The sequence below is a fragment of the Lepisma saccharinum genome, chromosome 30, assembly GCF_977018435.1.
Source record: "Lepisma saccharinum chromosome 30, izLepSacc3.1, whole genome shotgun sequence".
Classification (NCBI taxonomy): Eukaryota; Metazoa; Arthropoda; class Insecta; order Zygentoma; family Lepismatidae; genus Lepisma; species Lepisma saccharinum.
The window spans coordinates 31,728,615-31,754,343 of record NC_139258.1 but is presented as its reverse complement, the minus strand read 5'-3'; the positions used below and the strand labels follow the sequence as shown (position 1 = coordinate 31,754,343).

General features: G+C 36.4%; 1 protein-coding gene across 6 annotated transcripts in view; it reads right to left on the bottom strand.

The window, feature by feature from the left end:
- Window positions 1-25,729, bottom strand: part of phtf (putative homeodomain transcription factor) — an 87,203-nt gene that overhangs the window by 39,494 nt on the left and 21,980 nt on the right. For all 6 annotated transcript variants that reach the window (XM_083115290.1, XM_083115289.1, XM_083115287.1 and 3 more), the window contains exons 9-11: window positions 19,224-19,358; window positions 2,942-3,085; window positions 2,146-2,191 (exon numbers count right to left, since the gene is read on the bottom strand). In XM_083115290.1, the coding sequence (XP_082971416.1) occupies window positions 2,146-2,191; window positions 2,942-3,085; window positions 19,224-19,358 (325 nt within the window). The remainder of the gene's footprint in view (window positions 1-2,145; window positions 2,192-2,941; window positions 3,086-19,223; window positions 19,359-25,729) is intronic.

Genomic DNA, 25,729 nt, shown 5'->3' with positions numbered 1-25,729 from the left:
CTTCCAACTGTAGGTCCATTCTAGATTAGCCGTAGTGTGCATAAAGTGGACTTTAAAACACCAACTCAATCAATCAATTCAAACACAATTGATTTGTTCTTGATAAATTCTTCTCCGTAATACAGTAACTTAGTTCTGTGAAATTCTGTTTTAGAGGTGAATTTTTGTAGGTTCCGCAAAATATAATTTAAAAACGTGTTAACTAAACCAAGTATACGTAATTTGTTTATATGTAATTCGCCCTAATTTTCAAGAAATACATTTCATTTGAACATTCTGAAGCTTCAACAATGTTACAGAAGTATAAATTCCATGTCTTTACAAAACAAAGGGCGAGTTTCGTATATAAAAACAATAGGCGGGTATAGCTGAGGTCGGTATCGAGTCGCGAAAAAAACAAACGCCGCGGCGTGACAAAGAAGGCAAAGAGAGGCAGCATGAAATCAAAGGACAACGATTTGCACAGTTGTTCATAACACAAGACTCATTTTCTTTTGTTGGTAATTGTGATACCATACAACACAAGTAAAAAGATGCCGGTAGCCGATGCTTGCAATATACCATAATAAAAACACAACAAAGGTTCTTTCAGTGAAGGTTTTCGGTTGCTGTGTAGAGTAGGAAGAGAAAATGTTTCATGCTTGCCAGAAAGTAAAATTCACACGGGAAGTTAAAGTTAACCTACAAGAAACTTCAGATTCAAACTTCTAGATTCGTTAATTTATCACTTTATGATGGAAATAACATATATTAGCATACTGATACGTACGTGCTTAATTTCGCATGACGTTTTATTTTTTCCCGAGCTTACCAACAGCTGATTAGCCTGTCTGCCTGTTTGTGCAAACGTGGCAATGCAGAAAACCTCCAGCCACATGGCAGCCAACGAGGAGACAGAATTTGGTCACGTTCTGCCATTTTGCGTTCCAATTGCACACCGCTTCTTATCGTGGCCCGACTGTAATATCAGTTATATTCGCAACACAAAGTCATATCAGCCTGAATGATAAGACAACCTGAAAAACAGTATTGTTGGGCAGGATTGCATAGTCACAGATGTCTGTTTATGCTGAATTTAATATCAGTCGTTTTGGATTATTTTTACATGTCACCCCTTCCCACCCCATCCCTAGGGGTGCCAGGGGTGTCTTACCCCCCACAAATATTATTTCCAGATTGCAAGTGATACGTGTACCAGGTTTGGTTGAAATTGCTCCAAGCGTTCGAGAGTTATGCTGAAACAAACAAACATACACACCCACACACACACATCCATTTTTATATATAGAGAGATTTACTTCTTTTAATTAACTCAACATTTTTTTAGGGATGACAAGGAAACAATATATCAAATTCAGCTTCCAAACTACGTAAACAACAAGAATATGTTGATCCCTTTTCACGGATAATGGATATTACAAGTGAAATGAGCATGTAAGTATATAAGATCATTGAGAATTTCACTGAAAACATGGCAGAATAGCTGAGAGGCTAAGATCGTAAGTCATCACCTACACAATTGCTAGAATATTTAACTCAAGTCACTTTCGAGTAAGTCCACTGACAAGCTAATCAAGATTGGAACTACAATTTTAAGAGGAATCCTAACCACTGTGTACCTCTAGCAGAGATAAAACTTGAGGTAGTCTGGTCCTACAGTTCAAGCATGATCTGAACCACAGAACAACATGCATCCTCCAGAAAATGAACCTGGGATCCCTTGGTTTCCATGTGACTATGTCAGTCACTATGCTATTGGGGAGGCCCCTGCTACATTCTCAATTCAATGATACCAACCTGGAAATTTGAAATTAGATATAAAAAGGTGTGGTTCTTATCAAAAGAAAAAATAAAATAGCTGCAAATACCAACAAGCATATTTCTAACTTACATCAATACACCTTCATTTTCTTTTGCTTCTCTACATCACCAAATTCTTCAAATTCTTTCTTAAGTGAACCAACCCCCAAAATCTGCTTGGAACAGACTAAACTATAATCTAGCAAGATTTGAGTGCACTCCACGATAAATATAAGCATAGCACCAATAACGACCCATTAAGTTGGTTCAGTTGAACATTAGCGATAATGATAGATCTTTATTTTAATAAACTGCAAATCAGTCTAGTATTTCAATGTACCTTACCTTTATCTGAGGCTGCACAGCTTGGGCTCAGTATTACAGTTGGTGACTGTAATATTAAAAGGAACAATTCAATACAATCAAGCTTTACATGAAATAATAAAAGAAAGATACAGGAAAACAATTCATAGGAAACTAGAAATTGGACCAATTAAGCAAGACAATAGTGATTATCAGCAGATAATGGAAAAACTGCTAATAAATAATTAAAACCAATAATAATTTTAATGATGGAATAATTGTTATTGGCATATAAAAGTAAAAATTCTTGTATAATGTTTTAAAAATCAACATCCACTTTCTCATTCTAAGACAAAACCTGTTCAACCTCTTCTGCACATTTTTTTTTTTTGTACTTTTTAATTTTCACATTATATAGATAACTTTGAGTTACTTATTGGTACAGATTCTATCAGTAGAGACAAATAAATTCTTACTGGTACATTACTGATTAACATTGATAGCTTGTAATTTTAACTGGTCAAGGATTAAATTCACATCTGAAATTTGTAATTTTTGTATGGACCTCTGTCGTATTTATTATTAAACAGCTTTCAAATTATCTCTACCTAACTGGATTTACCTGTATATGACACACAAAGTTGTGTATACAAATATTTGTAGTACTGAAGTATTTAAAATATAACTCAAATCCAAATTCAATATGCATCATTCTCAAATGCAACTTTTGAAACCCCATTCACTAAACATTCATTCTTATCTTTAGCTTGAACATTTTCACAAAGTGCGTGTGTTAACTTGTAGAATGAAAAATGAAAATTTCAATATAAGAACGTACCAATTCCCACGCAAAAGGGTGGTCATTGAATTCAGTCCCCTGCTCAAGCTTGGAATCCGATGCCTCCAATTCAGAACTGTAGCTGCAATCTTCTGAATTTGTTGTTACTCCAATCCATTCACCAGATGTTGTGCCCTCTGTGAACTGAAAATAAATAAAGTCAGTGTTGAAATCAAAACACAAGCCTCCAATGGAAGCAGTCACGTTTCATTCTTGATTCCAAGTGGATGATAAAAAAATGTCAGTGCTGACCCAGTATCATGAAAACAATTGGGGAGCTGGGGAGAAACCACATTGGAAGTAGACCATGCATCACCGAATGTAAAGTCACTTGGCATGCCATAACAGCATAGGTGTGCACTCCGGGGGGCAATTGCCCTTTCTAATCATGGAGGTCCACAGATTTTTCCCAGGGAGGGGCAAGCAAATTTTCTACAGTGGATTTAACAAGGCATATTGCCCTAATTATAGTGTTACCCTCTCAAAAAACACCACTTGGGTTTGAAATTTTCATGTTCCTGCATCTCCATTATAATAATTAATGTAAATTACTGTGACTAAAATTACTGTGTGTGTGAAATATGTACTTTTAGTTTGACATTAATTTTCCAAGGGGATGTGTGGGCCTTCCGGATGTCCATGTATTATAGAGGGTGTATCATAAGTAATAGTGCAAACTGACTCAGTTGAAAGTACACAATAATAGAAGCAAAGAAGTCTCAGTAAACATGGGTCTGCAAACGAGCAGTTTTCGAGATAATTGTGAATGTGTGGAACAGACTTCATTGTCTGTAAACGTCGTCCTAGTTGGTAAAATGCAAATAATACAGTAAGAAAAGTCATTGGAGATCTCATTGCTCTTATTGAACATTCTACTTACTTTAACAAGGAATACAGGACTACGTTAGTTGTTACATGTTACAATTACTGTACACTCGTACCTGTTAAAGGAGGTGTTCAAAGTGTCATCCTTGCATCTGGATGCAATTCTGTATAGCAATCAGTGACAGCTTCTAACCACAGATTCACACACATTATTAGTATTTTACCAACTAGGACGACGTTTACAAACAATGAAGTTAGTGGCGGCTTGTAACCACATATTCGCAATTATCTTAAAAACGACTTGTTTGCAGACCCATGTTTACTGAGACTTTCTTGCTTCTATTTTTGTGTACTTTCAACTGTGTCAGTTTGCGCTATTACTTATGAGACACCCTGTATACTTTTACTTAGAAATTAGTGTAGAGGAATGTTATCGCCGTTATTAAACGATATTATACTCTTAAAGAAAGTGTGTGTGCTCCCCTGAGAAACTGAAGTATTTTCAAGCCTATGAAAGTTCCAAGCAACTATGGGAGGGGAATGTACCATTTTCTACATAATTGAACTATAATATGCCTAAAATTACACTAAGGGGGTTTTCCATGGGTCTGGGCATACACTATTTTGTACCCATCAATACAGTAAACAGTGAGGTAGAATGAGCGTTTCCTTTCCCAACTGAACTTTCATCAAAGTTTTTGCCAAAAGGCGCTTCACACAGATATGGGGGAGGGGGGGGGCAATATTGACAATACTTTATTTACGTATAATGTATGTACTTCAAGAGGAATTTGGGGGGACAGATAGTGTCTTGCTCCCCCCCACCTAAGTTGGTGACTATGTTTTTGCCCCCCCCCCTAATCAGAGGGTCTGAGCATGCTGGTAGAACATAACTATATTTTTTAGAACTAGTTTTTAAAAACAGAATAATTCAATAGCTTAAATAGCTATTTTATAGTGTATTTTCATAGCATGATCATCCAAATCACCCCCTTTTTACTTATAGTCTCGAATCTTGAAACCCAATTAGAGGGTGTTCTTGAGTTGCTTCACATCATTTTTCACAATCATGTTCGAATCTGAGCATTTTCATAGCCACAATAAAATCTTCCCTACGATCTTTTTTTATTATTATTTTTACTTTTACTTCGCAAAAGTTGCGATTATTCTGAAGTTAAGGCAAGGGATGGGATTTCTCTCCTATCTAGTTGCGTGTTAGCTGAGAGTAAAGTCTCTGTGGAGATATTTTAATATCCTAATAACATTACTGAAATGGATGCATGACAAATCAAAATCACAAATCATTATTCAAAATGGCCACCCTTAGCACGCACACATTCCGTAAGTCTTTGTGGCCATGCATCAATTGAATTACGCAACACACCGACTGGAAAATGAGCAACTGCCTTCAAAAGAGACCGCATTAAACTTTCAATATTGGGATTTCTCTTCTTGCAAGCAATCTTCTGAAGCTTGGACCACAATTTGTAGTCCAAAGGGTATAGGCCCGGACTTGCAGAAGGCCAATCCGAAGTGGAAATGAAGTCTGGAACATTTACCTCCAGCCACTGCTGTGTTGTTCGGGCCTCATATGCTGGGGCTGAATCCTGGTGGAAGCTCCAGTTCTGACCATGCAAGAGAGTGTTGTTGACATTCTTGACTAGTCTCTCAAGCACTGTCTGCTGGTACACTTTGGCTGATGTTTTTACCCCTTTTTCACAGAAATGGAGCGTGCACTCATAGCAAATGTTCCAGACTTCATTTCCACTTCGGATTGGCCTTCTGCAAGTCCGGACCTATACCCTTTGGACTACAAATTGTGGTCCAAGCTTCAGGAGATGGCTTGCAAGAAGAGACATCCCAATATTGAAAGTTTTAAGAGGTCGGTCTCTTCTGAAGGCAGTTGCTGATTTTCCAGTCAATGTGTTGCGTAATTCAATTGATGCGTGGCCACAAAGACTTACGCAATGTGTGCGTGCTAAGGGTGGCCATTTTGAATATTGATTTGTCATGCATCCATTTCAGTAATGTTATTAGGATATTAAAATATCTCTTAGCATTTTGTGTCAATTTACTTAAAACTTTGTGACAGTATTTATGGAAAGACTAGGTATATACACATCATCGGATATATCAAATCAACCATCGGATATTCCTCATTTTCTTAATATCCTTAAAAATATCCTTAAACAACAGATAACAAATAGAATTCACAATCTGCTCTTACAACATTCCATAAAAATACATTTTATTTTATCGTCACTTTACGTAAACTCACGCGATGAAAGAGAAAAATACCACCATCATACCACAGTAATCTCTTTATATCGCAATGACATCTCTCGATTAAATATTTTTTACAATAATGTTTCCCGAACATGCATCAAAATTGTAAAGGTCGAGGTTCGGGATGGTCCCTCTGCGGCACCAATCATAAACTTTGAGTAAAATTAGTCAAATGTGTGCCTTTTCGTGGAAACAGTTACATGGACTTACCTCCAGAAATTAAGAACAAAAAAGCTGTGTTGAATATACAAAATGCCGACAACAAATGTTTTCTCTGGTGCATCATTGCACATTTTCATCCAGTAACGCATAATGTGCATCGTGTTTCTCACTATGATTGCCATGAATAGTTTGAAAATGTGATGTCTCGTATCCAATATCCGGTAGATCATACAGCTATTGGCAAGTTCGAAAAGCAATACGAACAAGACAAAAAGGAACCCATCGCAGTGCATGTGTACGGCTATGATGAATATCATAACATCTATGTACTTAGACATCATTCACCACCAGCAATTATTAGATTGTTGTATGTTACAAACAAAAGAAAGCAACATTATTGCCTGATACAAGATCTGCCACGCTTGGGGAGGAAACAAATTACCTCTTGTACTAAAAAACTTGCAATATGCAATCGTTGTCTCACTGTATTTTACGAAAGAGTCCAGAAAACAAGCCAAAAGCAATTAGAAGAACATACAAATTTTTTTTGTGGATATCCTGCAGTCCCTTATCAATTTCCATCCAAGACCATAAAATTTAATAAAATTATTCAGCATTGGTGCAGCATCCATTTGTGATCTATGCTGATTTCAAAACTATACAAAGTCTCTTGCCTCCTGTCTTCCAGATCCAGAAAAGAGCAATTCAACACATATTTCTAAACACGTAGCTTGCAGCTTTGCTTTAAAATTAGTACGTACCTATGAACAAAATAGTACAGAGCCTTATTTGTACAGAGGAGAAGATGCTTCCCAAAAAATTATCGGAAAACTTTGGGGAAAAGAGTTTCATCGGAACAACAATGGAAACACGACAAAGCTACATATTGTGAATTTCGTAAGAAATGCTTTGTTTCAAATAGCGACAAAGTCTGCCACCACACAGGAGATTTCATTGCGTTGCATATTATTTAAAAAACAAGGAATGTTACTTCCTTCCAGTGTTGATTCATAATTTACAAAATTTCGATGCACATCTGATCATCAAAGAAATTGGATGCGATAAAAAGGGAATCAACATCATACCATGCAGCAAAGAAAAATATATTTGCATAGAAAAGAATGTAAGATTCGATAATGAAAAATTGGTTACTCTCAGGTTTCTGGATTCTTACCATTTCTGTCAAGCAGCTTGGATACTCTAGCGAAACAATTGGATGATGGTGAATTAGTGTATGCAACACAATATTTCGGTAGTGAATATTTATCATTATTAAAGCAAAAAGGTGTCTACCCTCAAGAATATATGGAGAGCATTGCTAAATTTGAGGTGACTCGGTTACCATCACGAGATAAATTCTACAATCGTCTTCAAGGCATCGAATGCAGCAAAGAAGATTACGAACATGCTCACGAGATTTGGAACACGTTCAATTGTAAAACAATCGGTGATTAGCACAATATCTATTTAACTTTGGATACTACTTTGCTAGTAGACGTGTTTGAAGTATTTCGAAGCCTTTGCTTTCACACGTATGGTTTAGATCCTGCATACATGTTCACCACACCTCATTTTTCATGGCAAACTATGTTGAAATATACTGAAGCTGAAATCTGATGTTCACCAATTCTTGTTTATCAAAACTGGAAAGCGAGGTGGAATTGTGCAATATCCTCATAGATATGTAAAAGCGAACAATCCATATGTACCTCATTACGATCCTAGCAAATCTTCTCAATACCTATTTTACATCGATATGAATAATCTTTACGGGTATGCCATGACACAAGCACTCCCTATCGCTATCGGCAATTACGAATGGATGACTTCCGAAGAACTTGAAAGAGAAGAATTCTTGATGTGGTCCGAAGATCAGGGCTGTTTCCTGGAAGTTGATCTAGAGTATTCATCCAATTTTCATGATAAGCATCAAGGGTTTGCCATGGCACCCATTTCCCAACATGTTCCAGGTATTGAAGAAACAAAATTAATGCTCACTTTCGAAAATAGAAAAAATATGTTGTGCATTAGTCTTCTTCAATATTATCGGAAGCAAGATTCGGAGCTTACGGAAGTACACACAGGATTAAAATTCAGCAAAGCAAATGGTTAGCACAATATATCGACAAAAATACAGCATGTCGTATGAAAGCTGGCTCTAAAGCAGAGAAAAATTTTCATTAACTATTAAATAATACAATATATGGTACATCGATGGAAAATAAGCGAAATAGAATAAGATGGACTTTGGTATCAGATCTGATAAAGCAGTTGAAACTCATTGCTGATTCTACTTACAAAAGTTTCACTCACATCACCGAAAATCTAATTGAAACAGCAAATACATTTGTAAAATGTTATACGGCTATCGCTCTGGGTGTTGCTATACTCGAATTATCTAAACTTCCAATGTACCAATTTCATTACGATATCATGAAACCAAAATATAAAGAAAATATTGAAATTGCATACATGGACACAGATTCTTTTGTCTATGTGATAAAAACAGATGATTTATATCGTTATCTTGCAACAATGAAAGAGCATTTTGATTTCAGCAACTTTCCGAAAAATCATCCATTCTTAAGTACTGAAAATAAATTAAAAATTGTTAACATGAAAGATGAGGCAGCAGGTCAAATCATAACAGAATTTGCCGGACATGGAGCTAAAATGTATTGTATTAGCATGCTTAACAAAATAGAAACTAAAAAAGCCAAAGGTGTGAATCGTACATGTACTGCCAAACTTACAATAGAAGATTTCAAACAGTGCATTTCTGAAAACAAATCGAAAATTTTGACAGAATTTTACATTACCAGCAAGCACCATCACTTGCACATCGCAGTGATGAATAAATTGGAACTTGACAAAAACGATAATAAATTTAGAATACTAGATTGTAATATTCACACATTAGAATATGGGCATTATAATTCAAGTAATCAATGCAATTTTTGCATTAAATAATTTTTAAAATTGTTCTATAATACGTTCATTTCTCACATCGTACAGAAATGATTACTCCACAATCAAAATCACGCCACATATCGTATTTTCAGGTAACACATCGTGCAGTTCACATATCAGCTTAATACTCGTTCGATCATTCACAACCACCGGTTTTCCTTTCAATGTATTAATTAAGAATATCGGTCTATGTGACATAAATTTGTCTTCATTGTAATACATATTAATATTCTCCTCAGTCACTCGCTTGTATGCGGTGTATGCCTCGTACAATTTTAAATAATCTTGATTTGCTATGTTTAAATTATAATTCTCTCGAGGGAAAACCTCATTACGCCAGTTCTTAAGATAAATATTTTAATCTTGCAATTACTTAGGAGTAATATTAACAAATGAAAATTATATTAAAGAGGAAATAAAAAGTAGGCTTAATTCAGGAAATGCATGTTACTTCTCTCTTCATAAACTTTTGTCTTCTCGTTTAATATCTAAGAAACTAAAAGTTAAAATATACAAAACAGTAATTTTGCCTGTAGTATTATATGCATGTGAAACTTGGTCCCTTACATTGATAGAGGAACATAAATTGAGAGTATTTGAAAATAAGATCCTTAGGAAAATCTTTGGACCTAAAAGGGATGAGGAGACAGGTGAGTGGAGAAGGCTACATAATTTAGAACTACATAATTTGTATTCATGTCCAGATATTATTAGAATAATTAAATCAAGAAGACTTAGGTGGGCAGGCCATGTGGCACGAATGGGAGAGGAAAGAGTAGTTTACAGGATTCTTGTTGGGAAACCTGATGGTAAGAGACTTGTAGGAAGGCCAAGACGAAGATGGAGGGACAACGTTGAGATGGACCTAAGGGAAATTGGTAGAGATGGAAAAGAGTATATAGAACTTGCTCAAGATAGGGAAAGATGGAAGGCCTGTGTTGCTGCAGCCATGAACCTTCGGGTTTAAGAAGGCTAGGGAGTTAGTTAGTTAGTTAATCTTGCAATTATCAAATTGACTACTGTCTTTTTCCTGATAGTCATCTCTTCCTATTTGAAACAGCACAGCTACAAACTCAGGCATATTGTACTGTATACTCTGGAATTGCATAGTCAGGACAAATTCGAAGAATTTGCCTTCGGCTGGTTTCTGTATGCATTGGTAAGTGTAAAACACCAAAGGAATTTGAGGATTTTTCAAGATGTTAGCTTTGTATTTAAGAGCTTAGTTCAATTCATATTCTACCCCAGGCATGCATAATTCCATAGATTTCATCACATATTTTGCTGCTTCGGGTAACGTAGAATCATTGGCTGTTCCATCTGCATTCAATGTTTTTTATCTTTTGAGAACATTTGATATCATTGGGTGCTCTGCGAAACGTAATGAGCAAGCCACCTTCCCACATGATTTCCTTGCAATCGGAGAAAAAGCCAAATAACAGTCGCATGGTGAACAGTACACTGTGGCTTTTTGTTTTGATTCTCGTTCTGGCTTCGAATCCACCTGCCTGATAGTAAGTACTGTCTGCTTTGGATAATTTTAATGTCCCCACTGTAGTCGAAGTGATGCCAGGATAGTCAACAGTCAATGACCATGCCATGCTTCTTGATTTCAATTTGTGAGAAGAGAAAAGCTACAAAATCGTCGATGAGTTTTAAATTTGCATTGGGAGGATATTCTTCCCCACTTTCTATTTTCACTACATAAAATTTTATATAAAGATCTGCTCTGTGTGGGTGAATAAAAGCATCTCCAATGTCAATGTCTGCCTGGATGTCTTTGTTCGGTTCATAAACATTAGCAAATGTCTTCCGATTCAGAAGGAAGGACTGCAACTCGTAACTTTCAATATGTTCCATGGTTTACGTTGATTTCTATCACGGCTGTGGTAGTGGCACCAGCAAAATCAACAACCTTGTTTTTCTCGTTGGTGACTGATTAATTTTATCGTGCGAAAACAGGAAAATAAACTGGTGGAGCAAGACAACAGATGATCGGTTCCATCAATTGTATTATTGTAATGATTAACAAGATTGTAGCATTTTGTAGGTTTGGTGTGTATTACTCACAATTCCAGAATATAAAAAAAGGATGTTAAAAACTGTACTTACACGTATGCGAGTATGTTGTTCCAATATTTCTTACTGTAGAACGACGTTTCGGAGATTAACTATCCCCTTCTTCAGGTTCGTATGAAAAAACTAGGTACTTAGCATAGTACCACGTCAAAATGTAATATAAGGATTGTGGACAAGGGTTGGTGTGGATACATTTAAAATATTATATCCTCGCCCTAGAGGTATATAAAAAGCTTGTCGTTCACTAAAAAAACTTGCACAATAAACCTATTCTCATGTTAAAAATGTTTTTTTTTTCATACGAACCTGAAGAAGGGGATAGTTAATCTCTGAAACATCGTTCTACAGTAAGAAATATTGGAACAACATACTCGCATATGTAAGTACAGTTTTTAACGTCCTTTTTTTTATATTTAACAAGATTGGGTAAAATATTCACCCATCGATTATTACCTTGCAATGTGAATTGTTTCCACATGTGGGTTTTTAATGTTCTATTAAAGCGCTCGACCATGTTGGCTTTCAAGACACTGTATGTAGACTAATGTTTGATATCATGTTCTTGCATTATCTTACTGAACATGGAATTGAAAAATTGTTTTCCTCTGTCTGCAGATAACGTGGTATCCTGCCTTGACTGAATATAAGTTTGAATGCATCTACGATATGAACAGCATATTTTCCTTTCAAGGAAACGACCCAAGCATATTTACTAAAACTATCAATTACTGTAAGCATATACTTAAAACATTGATTATTTTATACAAACCTTTTCCACAAGATCACTTTACCAGAGATCGTCGATACCTTTTGTTCCGACTGGAATACGTTTCTATTGTTTCTATTGTGGACGAGCTGGCCTGTGGAGTTCGTTGACGATACCTTGCCTAGACATTCAGTGATAGATTACGTTTGAACAGAAAAACTAGTGTAAATGGATGCATAGATGGAAGGACCTCGTTGCTGTCACGCACAAACATATGATCCCCTTCCTGCACATCAAAAACAGATAACACTGGACAACAAATTTTAACTTTTTTCATGCTTCAGAAATAAAAAGTACATTTCCTTATGTAATTGAGGGTGCTGAATATGAAAATAATAATAAAAATGCTGAATTGGTTCGAGTTTAAGTGTAATCGAAAGAAATATGTGTTATGTGGTGTTAATAGGAAATTAACACGTGTACAAAATGGAAGTTATAAAAACATTACTTACATGGATATTACAAACGGTGCCTCTTTGCCTGTCGCTTGTATTGTAGTTCTGGAACATCTCTGGCAATTGTCCAACAATAATCAGCAAGCATAGACTTGCTCCAGTGGCCCTGATATTGTTTCTCCATTGTAGATATAACTTGGTGGAAATGTTCCCCATGTTCATCGCTGACTGCTCCAAAATTTCCAGGGAAGAAGTTTATGTGGGAGAGTAACATATGTATTTTTTAGTGACTTATGACACCCCATTGCTTGGTAGGAAGATATTAGGTACTCCACTAGTTCCTTATAATTCTGAGTCTACATGTTTCCCAAAAAAATTGTCACCATGTTTCGGAAAGAGTCCCATGCAATCTTCTCCATATCTTCTAACAGCGCGTCAAATTCAGGATCATTGAGGAGTTCTCGAGTCTGAGAGCCAATAAATATTCCCTCCATGATTTTAGTTTCACTAATTCGTGGAAATTTACGCAGAATATACTTGAATGCATCACTGGCTTGGTTCATACCTTTAACGAAGATCTTGATTAAACCTAGTTTAATATGTAAAGGAGGAAGTAAAACCCTGCTGGAAGCTATCAAAAGAACATATTGAACGTTCTTTGTTCCTGGCTCCAAACATTTACGAAGTGGCCAGTCTTTCCTTAAGTAGTGGGAAGAAGCAGCAGTATTTTGTGTAACCGAGCTGCAGGCCAAGAACTATGGCTAGAACTTTGAAGTCACCACAAATATTCCAAATGTATTCGTTATAATTTATGGCTTTCAGTAGTTTTTCCATGTTGGCATATGTCTCCTTCAAGTGCACTGCATAACCGATTGGGATTGATGGCAACACATTTCCATTGTTCACTAACACAGCTTTCAGACTTAGTTTTGATGCATCTCTGAACAGCCGCCATTCATCAGGATTATGTTCTATGTTAAGTTTACTCATAAGACCATATTTTTACAACACACTGTGTCACCTTCCACTGAAAAATACTCTTTCAGGGGTTTCTGACATGTCCGAAACACGGATACTTGAACATCTTCAGCAAGAGCTCCCCACTGCTTCAGTCTGGATGCCAGTAGTTCTGTGCCACTTTTATACAACCCCAGATCCCTCACAAGGTCATTTAATTCATGTTGAATGATCAGATGGTGATTAGATGATGATATGTTGGCTGTGAATTCAGGATCAATGGATGACGAGGAATCTGCAACAGGATTTGGCATTCCTGCGTCGAGTTTGGCCGCCTCCTGCTCTTCGTCAGATGAATCACTGGAGTACGATATGGGAGGTTGTGGAACAGGTAGTTCTTCCGAATGTGGCACAGGACGAATAGCTGAAGGAATATTGGGATAAGTAATAGTCCACTTTTTCTTTTTGGATAGGCATTTAATTGGAGGAACCATGCAAAAGTAGCAGTTTGAAGTATGATCTGTCGGTTCTCTCCACATCATTGGAACTGCAAAAGGAATGCATGGTCTTTTTCCATGTAGCCAGTCCCGCAAGTTTGTTGAACACGTATTACAACAAATATGTGGTGCCCACTTCTCGTCCATATCGCCAACTTTACAAGCAAAGTACAAGTGGTAGGCTTTCTTTATGATTGGCGTGAAATTTCTTTTTTGATTGACAAATGTTATTTCGCCGCAAACATAACAAAAATTGTCTGCACTGTTAACACATTTACGCGACATATTTCTGATCAGTAAAGTCATATAACGATAAAAAGAAATAACACCAAACACTCATCCAATATCTCACCACAACAACACACTTACGTGACAAGTTTCTGGTCAGTACAATCATAAAACAATAAAAAAATACACCACAAACACGTTTCCCCTGGCAAAATCTTCAATACAAACTGAAGCGTGATGTGGTTGATGATTCTCGGTCAGCGATTATGTGCTAGCAATAAGGATAGTGATAAAGCTAACAGTCACACAATGGATAGTTATTGAAATATGGAGACAGCTGCAGTTGTCACGAACCCTTATTTTGCTCGCTGGAGCACATATGGCGATAATGTATTTCTTTGAAATTCAAAACCAATCTTCAAAAACTAATATCATATTCGTTACTAGCACCCTCAAATTAGTAAGAATAGGTTACTTTTATCTCCGAAGCATTTTCATTGTTGACCAGTGTAATTCTTCATTGTCGGCTATTTGATACACAGAATGAGTCTCATCCCAAAGTGCCAACTGTATGTTCTGAACTTTCATTAAACCACGCTTGCTAATCAAACTCACCATTGGGACAGTGAGTTGCTTCCCACGAGCCCAATATGAAAATTCATGAAATTGTATAGTGCCATCAAGTAAGAACCTGTAATAGGGAATAGGGTTTATATATAATTTGGCCCCCTTAATAAGTGTGGAGCTTTGTTGTTGGTTACGTATGCTATTAATTTCAATTGCTTGCAAAGAAAATAATTTAGCAACTTTAGTATTGATACTAACAAGATTACTATTCATGTTCATGTTGAGGGGAATAAACAACGCGGTCGATAACATAAGACGTGAGTGAGTTACTAAAGATATATCCGCGAAACTTACTTGTAAATGTTCTATTAATTTTTAGAACTTGGAAAGTTTCGATCAAAGCATAAATATTTTTAATTTCATCATTCATTGACTCCAAACCTGATTGAATATCTATTTATTATGAATTTGTCAGAGTTTATTTTCGATGGGTAGCAGCCGTTCAACCATATGATCAGATACGTTTGAAAACGATGGCTTGATCTTTAATTCCACATTCAATTGCTTATACTTCTCATTGAGTTCTTGTAATTTAGCACTGAAAGCAGCCAGCATCGATTCATGAGAGGCAGCATTGGATTCGAGAGTACCAACCTGTTCTCTGACTCTGGCAATAATTTGCTGAAGCTTTTGCACAATATTCAGTGTAGAACTTTTCTCGGTGAGATCACTCACTACGGTTCTCAATTCCGTAGACTGGGCATGAAGTTCGGTCACACTTTGTCTCATTGGAAAAGTGGACACCATGTTTCGAAACTTAGCAATTTCATTTTGAATTGCTTCTGTGTTCGACGCTTCTGATTCTAGTTGCTTTAGTATGTGTGCAATATAGTATGTAATTTTTGGGAGGCTACTGTGCTCTCGAGTGTGGTCAAGGAAAATTTGATACTTTCTACATCGCTAGCATCGGATAATGCTGAAACAGCTGCTTTCAATTGTGCTAAATCATCTTGGGGATGGGACAGATGTTTGCAAAGTTTCAAGACCACACTGTATATTATCTAATATAATGAAAATGTGTGAAATTTGTTTCCACATTCAAATTTTCTAAATAAAGAATCTTTTGTTGAACAGTACCTAATGTTTCTTGAATACTGGTCAACAGAGACGACTGATCTTTGAAAGTTTCGATCAAAGCATGAATATTTTTAACTTCATCATTCATCGACTCCAAACCTGATTGAACATTTGTAATTGTTGTTTGGACACGTCCAAAATACTCGAACGTCTCCAATTGTAGTTTTATATTTGCCACTCTCTTACTGATTATTTTCAATTCTTCAAAGGAGGGAAAGTTGGTAATGGTATCTTCTAAAATTTGTAATTTATTTTTAATTTCTGCGAGAGTACTGCGAACTTCTTCCGTTTGAAGTTTTTCCTTGATTATTTCTAATGAAAGAGTGCAATTTGGTAAGATTCAAGTTCCTCACGTAAATTAGCGATTTAACACCTGTTCAACATTAAAATCATTTATAATATTTTGCATCAAATTTTGAAGTTCCGTCAAGTTAATCTGTATGTTAGAATTTTGCTCTTGAAATTCCAGTTTCAAGTGTTCGATATCTTTAGTTTGAAGTTGCTGTAGTTTTACTATTTGTTCTGTAATGAGCGTACACTCAATTGAATATCTTCCACACTTTCTAGTTTCTATAGAAGCTAAATTAACGTAATTCTGTAATAAAGATTTAAGTTCGGCATCAATTTTCAATATGGGGTCAACCTATTGGGTTTGAAGGTTGGTGATATCAGTCTGTATACTCGAATTTAATGTATTCTGCAAAGTTTGCAAATCCATGCTAAGTTTCCTCACACGTTCGTCCAATCTGACGAGTTCTCCGCTGTTGTCTGGCATCTATTGACGCCGCGTATTTCCGAAGATGTCGTTAGGCATTATGATAGCTGGGTATTTCTATGTACTTACGTGAGACTCAAAAGAGAATAAACAATTCACAATTAGATGAAAAGAGGAAGCAGTTTGTTATATTTACCTATCATTTCGGCAAACAAAAATTCACCTACTTCCACATTGTACGTGGTTAGAATTGATGTCAGAATGTGTGATTCTGTAAAAGCTTTGGCCCACATGGACGATTGCTGCATTCGAAGGGGGGACACTAATCTGCAGCTTTCCTCCAACAGGAAATTTGTAGTAATTCTCATTGTTATTAAATACATATAATTTCTTACCTGTATCGTCATCTACTTGCTGCCATATGCTGTTCAAATGCACAATGATCAAGCCATTCAGTTGATGACGCATTTCTCTAATCACATCCATGTTCACTGAAGTTTCCACCAGCTGAAGAATGTTATACTTCATAAATCCAAAAACATTCATTGGCATATTGTATATTCTATCACACACGATTCATAAACATCACATACTTACATATTCTCTTCTCTGCAGAAAAAAAAGGAATACACATTCATAAAAACATAACAAACCTGAATTTTTTTTTGGTTGAAAACCTGATCATGAAGCAGAATAAAAATCCGAAAAAAAATCACAAAAAATATAGGTATATGGCCTATAGAAAGTCCTAAAAAATGGGAAAAAAATGACGTAAAAAGTGACCATTAAATTTGTTAGTTTCAGGTTATAAATTGAAATGAAAAGGAAATTAAACAAAATGCAATCTTGCTTTCAAAACAAAAGGAAACAAAAAAGGCACCAACCTGGTGGTTTCCCTTGACACAACAAAGACTGTCAGCAGTTCAGCATTTCTTTTGCTCGTAAATTGCAATCCTGCGAGATATATATAGGTCTAGGCTCACCTTGGTGAAAAGACTCAAGAATATTACCAAAATGAAAGAAGTGACAAAATATGACAAAACAATACACCGAATATTGCGAAAAATGACGGAAAAATGCCGAAAATCGGGGAAAATTACCTACAACCTGAAAATTGGCAAAAAAAAAAATGCAAAAACATGCACTTTAAAATTACCTTTTTTTTGGGGTTCTAGACAAAGTGTAATATTGTGTATATTTAATGGGCATCGTGTCCGAGATGTCAGAAAAAATATGACATTTCATCAACTTCCGCTCCCTAGATATAATTATACTGTTTCCTCGCAGAAAACTATTAATTTTTATCAGAACACCGCTTGTGGCAAATTACATGTCATGTCCGAGGCTTTGCGAATTTCTTGCTTGATACATTGTTTTGAACAGTCAGGAAAACTCCAATTTGCTTGATAGACCCTTAGTAAGAAATATGAATGATGAATACTAACTTATTAAGTTGTGTGATGTAGTTAACGATAAGTTCAAATCTGCGAGAAATTGGTTTTAACAGAGAGTTGGGGACTTCATATGTTGGCCAATCAATCGACAATGGCAGGAATTCTCTCACACACACTTTTGCGGGAGAACATAATTTTATGCTGTGTGAATAGAAAGCAGGACAGCATTTTGGAAACAAATAAGAAACATTCCATACCTTTTCCGTTTGAGTTATTAAGTACAAATAACCACATTTTTAAAACATAGCCATGCATTAAAAAATTAAATATATTTAATTTATATACATCTATTTTTTAAAAAAAATGAATATAATTTGATGTGAAGCAACTTTAACAGTACCATCCCAATTTTTCACACACAGAGACTTTAGTTACGCAACTAGATGGGAGAGAAATCCCATCGTTTGCCTTAACTTCAGAATAATCACAACTTTTGCGAAGTAAAAATCAAAATAAAAAAAATTCATAGGGAAGATTTCGTTGCGGCTATGAAAATGCTCCGATTTGAACATGATCGTGAAAAATGATGTGAAGCAACTCAAGAACACCCTCTAATTGAGGTTCAAGATTCGAAAATATAAGTAAAAAGGGTGTGATTTGGATGATCATGCTATGAAAAACACTATAAAATAGCTATTTAAACTTTTGAATTATTCTGTCTTTAAAAACTGGTTCTAAAAAATATAGTTATGTACTACTCACGCTTATGCCTAACAGCAAACTACGCAATCAACAATTCTAGAATTTCTTCCAACTGCATTGGATCTAATGAAGCAAATAAGAAGTTTGTGAACCATTTATAACAATAATCAATTTGTTATTCATGAATATATAGTGAATAGCAATGTATTTTCCAGTATGAAGCACAATAATGATTCTTGTGCAAATAATACAGTATTACTTTGAATTTATGAAAATAATAAAAAGTCAGTATGTGTGCAATTGTAACATTAATGCACAACTTTGAGTTCATGAAAAACTAATCAAATATCAATAATAAAGTCTGCAGCATATTATTCTTTCAGTGCAACACAATAATTCATATTAAAAAATGAGAAGGCAATACCAAAAAAATGGATGTAAACTGCGTTCTTATTTGTGAAGTCCACTTTATGCACAGATAAACTGATTGGGACTGGACCTTCAGGTTAAAGTGGGACCTGAAACACTATGTGCCTCCAGCAGGTATTGAACTCTGGACCCCATACATGTAAAGGTAAATTAGGTGACGTTTTATTACTTACTTCAACAGCAGGAGTAATAGGTGACACTAGCTCCCCATCACTTTCACAACTGCTATTGTAGCTGCTCTCTGCAGGCTGAAAGATTCGAACCTTTAAAGGCTGAGATCCTTTCCTTCGAGTTAGAAGCCGCTCCCTCTAGTAAAAGTAAATTCATTTATTAACTTTTGTGTTTAGTGTCCTATTGCTTAAAACAAATACTACATATTACAATAACAAATTAAGACTTGTTTAAATTCATAGCAAAAACACAGCTGACGTTCACTTCTTATACATATATGTTGTTCTTAAAAGTTCGCATAACCACTTTTTGTACATGCACAATAATGTTACACAGTTATTTTTAGTGGTTTTTATTTTATGTGATGTTTCGTCATTGTTTCCCAGAAGTGTAGAGGGACTATTATATTATTCACATATTTTTGCAACATCAATTCATATTATATAGGCTAATAATTATTCTGCCTAGTCTATGCAACGTTTACATTATTTGTCAAATCCCAAGATGGCTAGGATTATTTCTATCTTTCATGCAAATGTTGTTGTTTAAGTACATGTTAAACACATTTCTACCTAATATCGATATTTCCCAACAATAGACAAGATCAAAGTAATTTAGTCTTCGTTATAAATCTGTAAACTAAATCTGTATTTAATCGTTTTATGTGCAAGGGCAAATGTGAATTACTTTATAAAATCAGTTTCGTTATTTCTATCTGGTTCAATATTATAACATTATAGCAAAGCAATTCTCTCTCGCTTTCAATAATACAACATTATCCTATTGACTGTTTATTTTAGGAGTCAAAAGTTCCATGTTGGCATTCTTAATTATTGCCAACCATAACCAAAGCTTATTATCACTATTTAGCAATAATCTGACATATTCATTATTAGCTTTTCTTGTGTTATTTTTATGTTATGAGTTTGTAGGATTGTAAAAAAGGATCTGCTATGCTGCGCCTCACGCTTGGAGTAAGCAGTTGAGATCTTGCTATTAACGGTGAAGGCGAAGAGCGGATTCTGTCGTGTTAAATAAGTTGCTAATCACTGCCTACGAACGAGCGGGACCCAACAAATTATAATTTTAACTTGTGTGAATCAGTATGTATGCATGCAATTCTTGATTAAAGTTTTTGGACCTTTTTATTATAACATTTGATATTATTTGACGTTATGTGCTGCTCGGTGGTTACCTTCCTGATAGATTGGGGATCACCTTAATCCTGATACTTGGGTGAGAACTCGTGCTTCCAATTGACTAGCTGAAGCAAGGAGCAGTGTGTTGCCAATTCGGTTGGTTGATTTGGTGTTTTACGTCCACTTTATGCACAGTAAGGCTAATCGGGACTGGACCTACAGTTTAAAGTGGGATCCGAACCACTTGTGCCTCTGCCGAGTATCGAACCCATGACCCCATGATTGCAAAGCGAAGATGCTACCACTGCGCCATCGGGGAGGCCCTGTTGAAAATTCGGATCTCCATACCCTAGAGTTGCGATTGTGGTGTCACGTTGCATAATCTCCACACCCAGCTTTTTAAAAAAGGAAATGTTTAAATATGCAGCAGCTTCTTTTGCATTCCAGTCATCTGGTAACAATAATATTAAGGAGAGTTATGAACTATTGTGATTCTTCAAGGAAAATTTAGAATTTTATATCAAATTGGTAGAATATCTGTTATTGATATTGCTAAATTTTATATCCATACTTTACAGATATCGGCCAAAATGTCATATTGAATAAATTATGTCTTTAGCAAGTTACACAGAATGATTACGTATTTCCGAAAAAAATAAATCATATTTTTCCTTCATAAAGTATCTCAATGCAAATACCATTACTGATAGGAATTAGAGTTGACATAATTCCAAGCCGCGGTGGCTCAGTCGGTAACGCGTCTGACTACCATGCTAAAGGTCCCGGGTTCGATCCCCGGCCGGTACAAATCCAGGAATTTTTCTAACGATGGAAGCGGCCCCGGCGCCCACCCAGCATCGAATAACATGGGCACCTGGGGGAAACCCTGGGGGGTAAAGGCGGTCAGGGGCGTGATGCTGATCACATCATCCCCACTCACGACCAGATCAAGAAAGTGTGGGGCATTACCTCCACACCCCCTATACGCCTTCATGGCATGGTGCTATGCACAGGGGAGCACTTTACCTTTTTTTTATAATTCCAAGCATAAAATCATAAATTAGCAAGGTTAACTACGAAAAAAGGCAGTTTTTTGGACCCCCTCTCATATCCACATGTTCCAGACTCTGAATGCGAGGTGTATTTCAAAAGAAAGGGCAGATTATTTATAAAAAGTGACTGGCAACCGGATTGCCCCTGCAAGGTAACATCAACTGGTCCACTGGCCACCTAACAATCATATTTCCGCTAGTCAGCTGTTAGTTATCATGTGAGTTAGAGCATGTTAAAATGGCTGCGCGAATACACAATCTTTTAGTTGAGAAGTATGGTCTGTGATTAGATTTCTTAACATCAAAGGTCACAATGCTGCTGAAATTCACCGAGAATTGTGTATGGTTCGAATGTAATGAGTGAAGTAAAAGTACAGCAATGGTGTCCTGCGTTCACACCCACCAAAGGCAAAAAAAGCTCAAGAAAACTCCATCTGCGCGAAAAGTCATGGCAACAGTGTTCTGTTATCAATAAGATGTGCTTTTGGCAGATTTCATGGAGCCAGGGAAAACAATCACAATGCAGGCGTACTGTGAAATGGTATCAAAACTCAGATGTGCCATGCATAACACTGGTCAACACACATTTTCTGGCATAAGGTTTTCCAATGGTTTTAAGGTAACTTTGGGGTGCTGATTTCAAATCTGATCTCAGATTTGCTCTATCACATCTCATTTGTATGGTATTGGCAAATCCCATTTTCATTGATTTTACCCGGAAATGACCGGTGGTCACTATCACATCAGGTTTTTGAGATATCAAATATTGCATTTTCAATAAAAACAGCACATTTATGATCATTTACGAAGAGCTAAACAGACATACAAATAAGAATAAGATAAAATACAATATACAATAACAAAGAAACAAACATTTAATGAGTCGTAGCACAGTTGTGACTGCATATAAATGCTCTTCGCTCAAATGACCCAACTTCTCTGAAATGTCGGCCAAGTGACTATGTAAGTAGTGAACCTTGATGCTCATCCTACATCCAAGTGCTTGGAAACTCAAGATCATCTCCTCCACAATCTCTTCATAGTTGTCCGCTTTCCTGTTCCGCACCACATCAGAGAATGCATTCCAACCCCCTAGCCTCTGCCGCAGTCATTGTTGTAACAAAGTGTGGATCCCTGATGAGTGTTCTTATCTGAGGGCCATCAAATATTCCTGCCTTTTTCTTCTTGGCACTAACACTTGAAAAGGTTGAACAAATATAGCTGAAGCAGTCTCCAGTGTGATCAAGATCTTTGACGAATTGCTTCATTAATCCAAGTTTTATGTGCAGTGGGGGAAATATAATTTTATTCCTATCAACCAAAGGCTCATTCTTGATGTTCTTGTCACCAGGCGTCAAACTGATTCTTGGTGGCCAGGTCCTTTGAACCCAGAGTTATAATGTAGCCCTACTGTCCCGGTAGCAGAGGAAACAAGGGTATTTGGTGTGACCTCCTTGCTGCCCCAGCAGAAAATTAACTATTTTCAAATCAACACAAATTACCCATCCATGAACATGATATTCCAATCTATCCAGAATTGTTTTGATGTGTGCATACTCTTCTTTCTTTCGTACAGAGTGTCCTATTGGGATTGAACCATATATATTTCTGTTGTGCAGTAACACACATTTCAAACTCCTTTTACTACTGTCAATAAAAAGTCTCCATTCACTTGAATCATATGCAGGCAGTCCCATATTCAGAAGAAGCCCTTCAACATCATTACAATAAACAAGTTGACCGTCTGAATGGAAGTAACAGTTGGGCTGAAAAGTTCGTAGGCTAACATAGTAAAAAATATTTTTTTGACAAAATTCGATTTTATTATTCAATATAGTTGCCTTCGAGGGCGATATAACGATTATAGCGGTCATACAATTTTTCGATGCCATTTTTATAGTACGATTTCTCTTTAGCCTCAAAATAGGCCTCAGTTTCGGCGATTACCTCTTCATCAGTGCTAAATTTCTTTCCAGCGAGCATTCTTTTAAGATCTGCAAACAGGAAAAAGTCACTGGGGGCCAGATCTGGAGAATATGGTGGATAGGGAAGCAATTCGTAGTCTAATTCATATAATTTTGCCATCGTTTTCATTGATTTGTGACATGGTGCATTGTCGATTGTGAGCACGCGCGGCACCCATTTTGCACACAGCTTTCGCATGTTCAAATATTCATGCACAATATGTCCAACACGTTCCTTTGATATTTTTAAAGTCTCAGCTATCTCGATCAACTTCACTTTACGATCATTTAAAATTATTTTGTGGACTTTTTTGATGTTTTCGTCGGTAACAGCCTCTTTGGGGCATCCACTGCGTGCATCGTCTTCGATGCTCATTTCGCCTCGTTTAAATTTAGCAAACCACTTCTCAACGGTTGATTTTCCTGGTGCAGAGTCCGAATAATGTTTATCAAGCCAAGCCTTGGCTTCAACAGTATTTTTTTTCGCCAAAAAGCAATGCTTTATTAACACACGAATTTCTTTTTTTATCCATTTTTTCACAATAACAAAAGCTGCTTCACTCACAATGCTATATCTCACGAAATAATTATCCGGCAGCTGTGAAATTTATACACGTATCTTTTGAAGGTTCGTACTAAGTAAAAATCACATGGATTTAATTCTAGTAACGCCATCTATGAGTCAGCCTACGAACTTTTCAGCCCAACTGTTACTTTCGCAGTGTTGCTTCTCTGTTTCGATAAAAGGAGACACTAGTACCAGGTCTGAGTAGTTCTTTCTCTTTCAGCCTGGAAGCCAACACTTCAGCAGACTGCTTTGGTAAATACAAATCTCTTACCAGACCATTCAATTCAGGCTGACTAAACAGAGAAATTTTATCAGAATCTGCAACAGATAGCGTATATTCGGTCAGAGCATCATTCTCATCATCTGTAGAAGCAGGTGAAGTGAGGGTTTCAACATCAATCTCTGGTAGCTCAGTAAATACAGGCACAGGTATTTCCTCACAGTGTTCAACTGGTCGTCTGGCAGATGGGATATCTGGGTATTGTAAGTTGTGTTTGTTCGTCTTATTGAAACCTTTTACATTGACAAGGCAGAAGTAGCAGTCATCCAAATGATTTGTTGGTTCTTACCAAACCATTGGCACACCAAACTTCAGCTTAGCATTCTTTTCTTTAGACCATGATCGCAAAGTTTCAACACAGGCCTTGCACACTTTGTGGGGGGCCCAATATTTGTCTTGGTCTCCCAGTCGTACATTAATGTGGGCAAGATACACCTTCTTGACAAAGGTATTGATGGTGTGCCTTTGATCCCTCAAAGTGAAACTGCCACAGATGTAGCACAAGATATCTGCATCATTACGGCAAGTCCTTCTTCCGAATGTTGTAGCCATTGTTAGATCACGACATGCAGATGAAAAATATGACATAAATGTTGATGTCTACATAAAATCATATTATAAACACACTATCCTACAAATACAACACCATCTTTTATCACTAAAGCACTCACTGACTCGCAACAACTTGTAATCATAAGTGACCACCGGTCAATTCCGGGTAAAATCATTGAAAATGGGATTTGCCAATAGCATACAAATGAGATGTGATAGAGCAAATCTGAGATCAGATTTAGAATCAGCACACTGAAATTAGTCTAAAACAGTTGGAAAAGTCCATGCCAGAAATATATTATTTCTTTTGTTGACCAGTGTAATTGACGACGTGGAATGCTCCCTTAAGGAACTGTTCTTATCCATGACAATGCTAGACCACACACTGTTGCCCTCACTCTCCAGATGATTGAAAGGTTCGAATGGTAACTTTTTGATCACTCCCCCAGTATAGTCCAAACCTTACACCTAGTGACTTTTACATTTTCCTGTACATCAAAAAGTGGCTTACATCTCAACGATTTCAAGAAAGTGAGGTGTTGAAAATGGCAATATTGGATTGGCCAACTCTAAGGCAGCAAACTTCTATGCAGAGGGCATAATAAAATTCAAGTATAATTATCAGTTTTCAAGGCAAAAATTCCAAGGGTACCAGCACATGTTTTCTCTATTTCAACCTTACGTATTAGCGCCTTTCACCACCTACACACATACTCACACAAATATATAAACAACGTAAAGGGCATGTGTGAAACCCACATATCCAAAAATTCTAATTCAATTCAATTGAACATCGAATAAATTTAATATACGTAAAATTTAATATACATAAAATTTAATATATATTTAAGTAAAATATAATATATATTTAAATTTTTAATTTAAGGTGCAGAGTTTACATTTGCCATTTCACATACTCACGCTCAAATTTCCAAACACAAATCACAAATGTT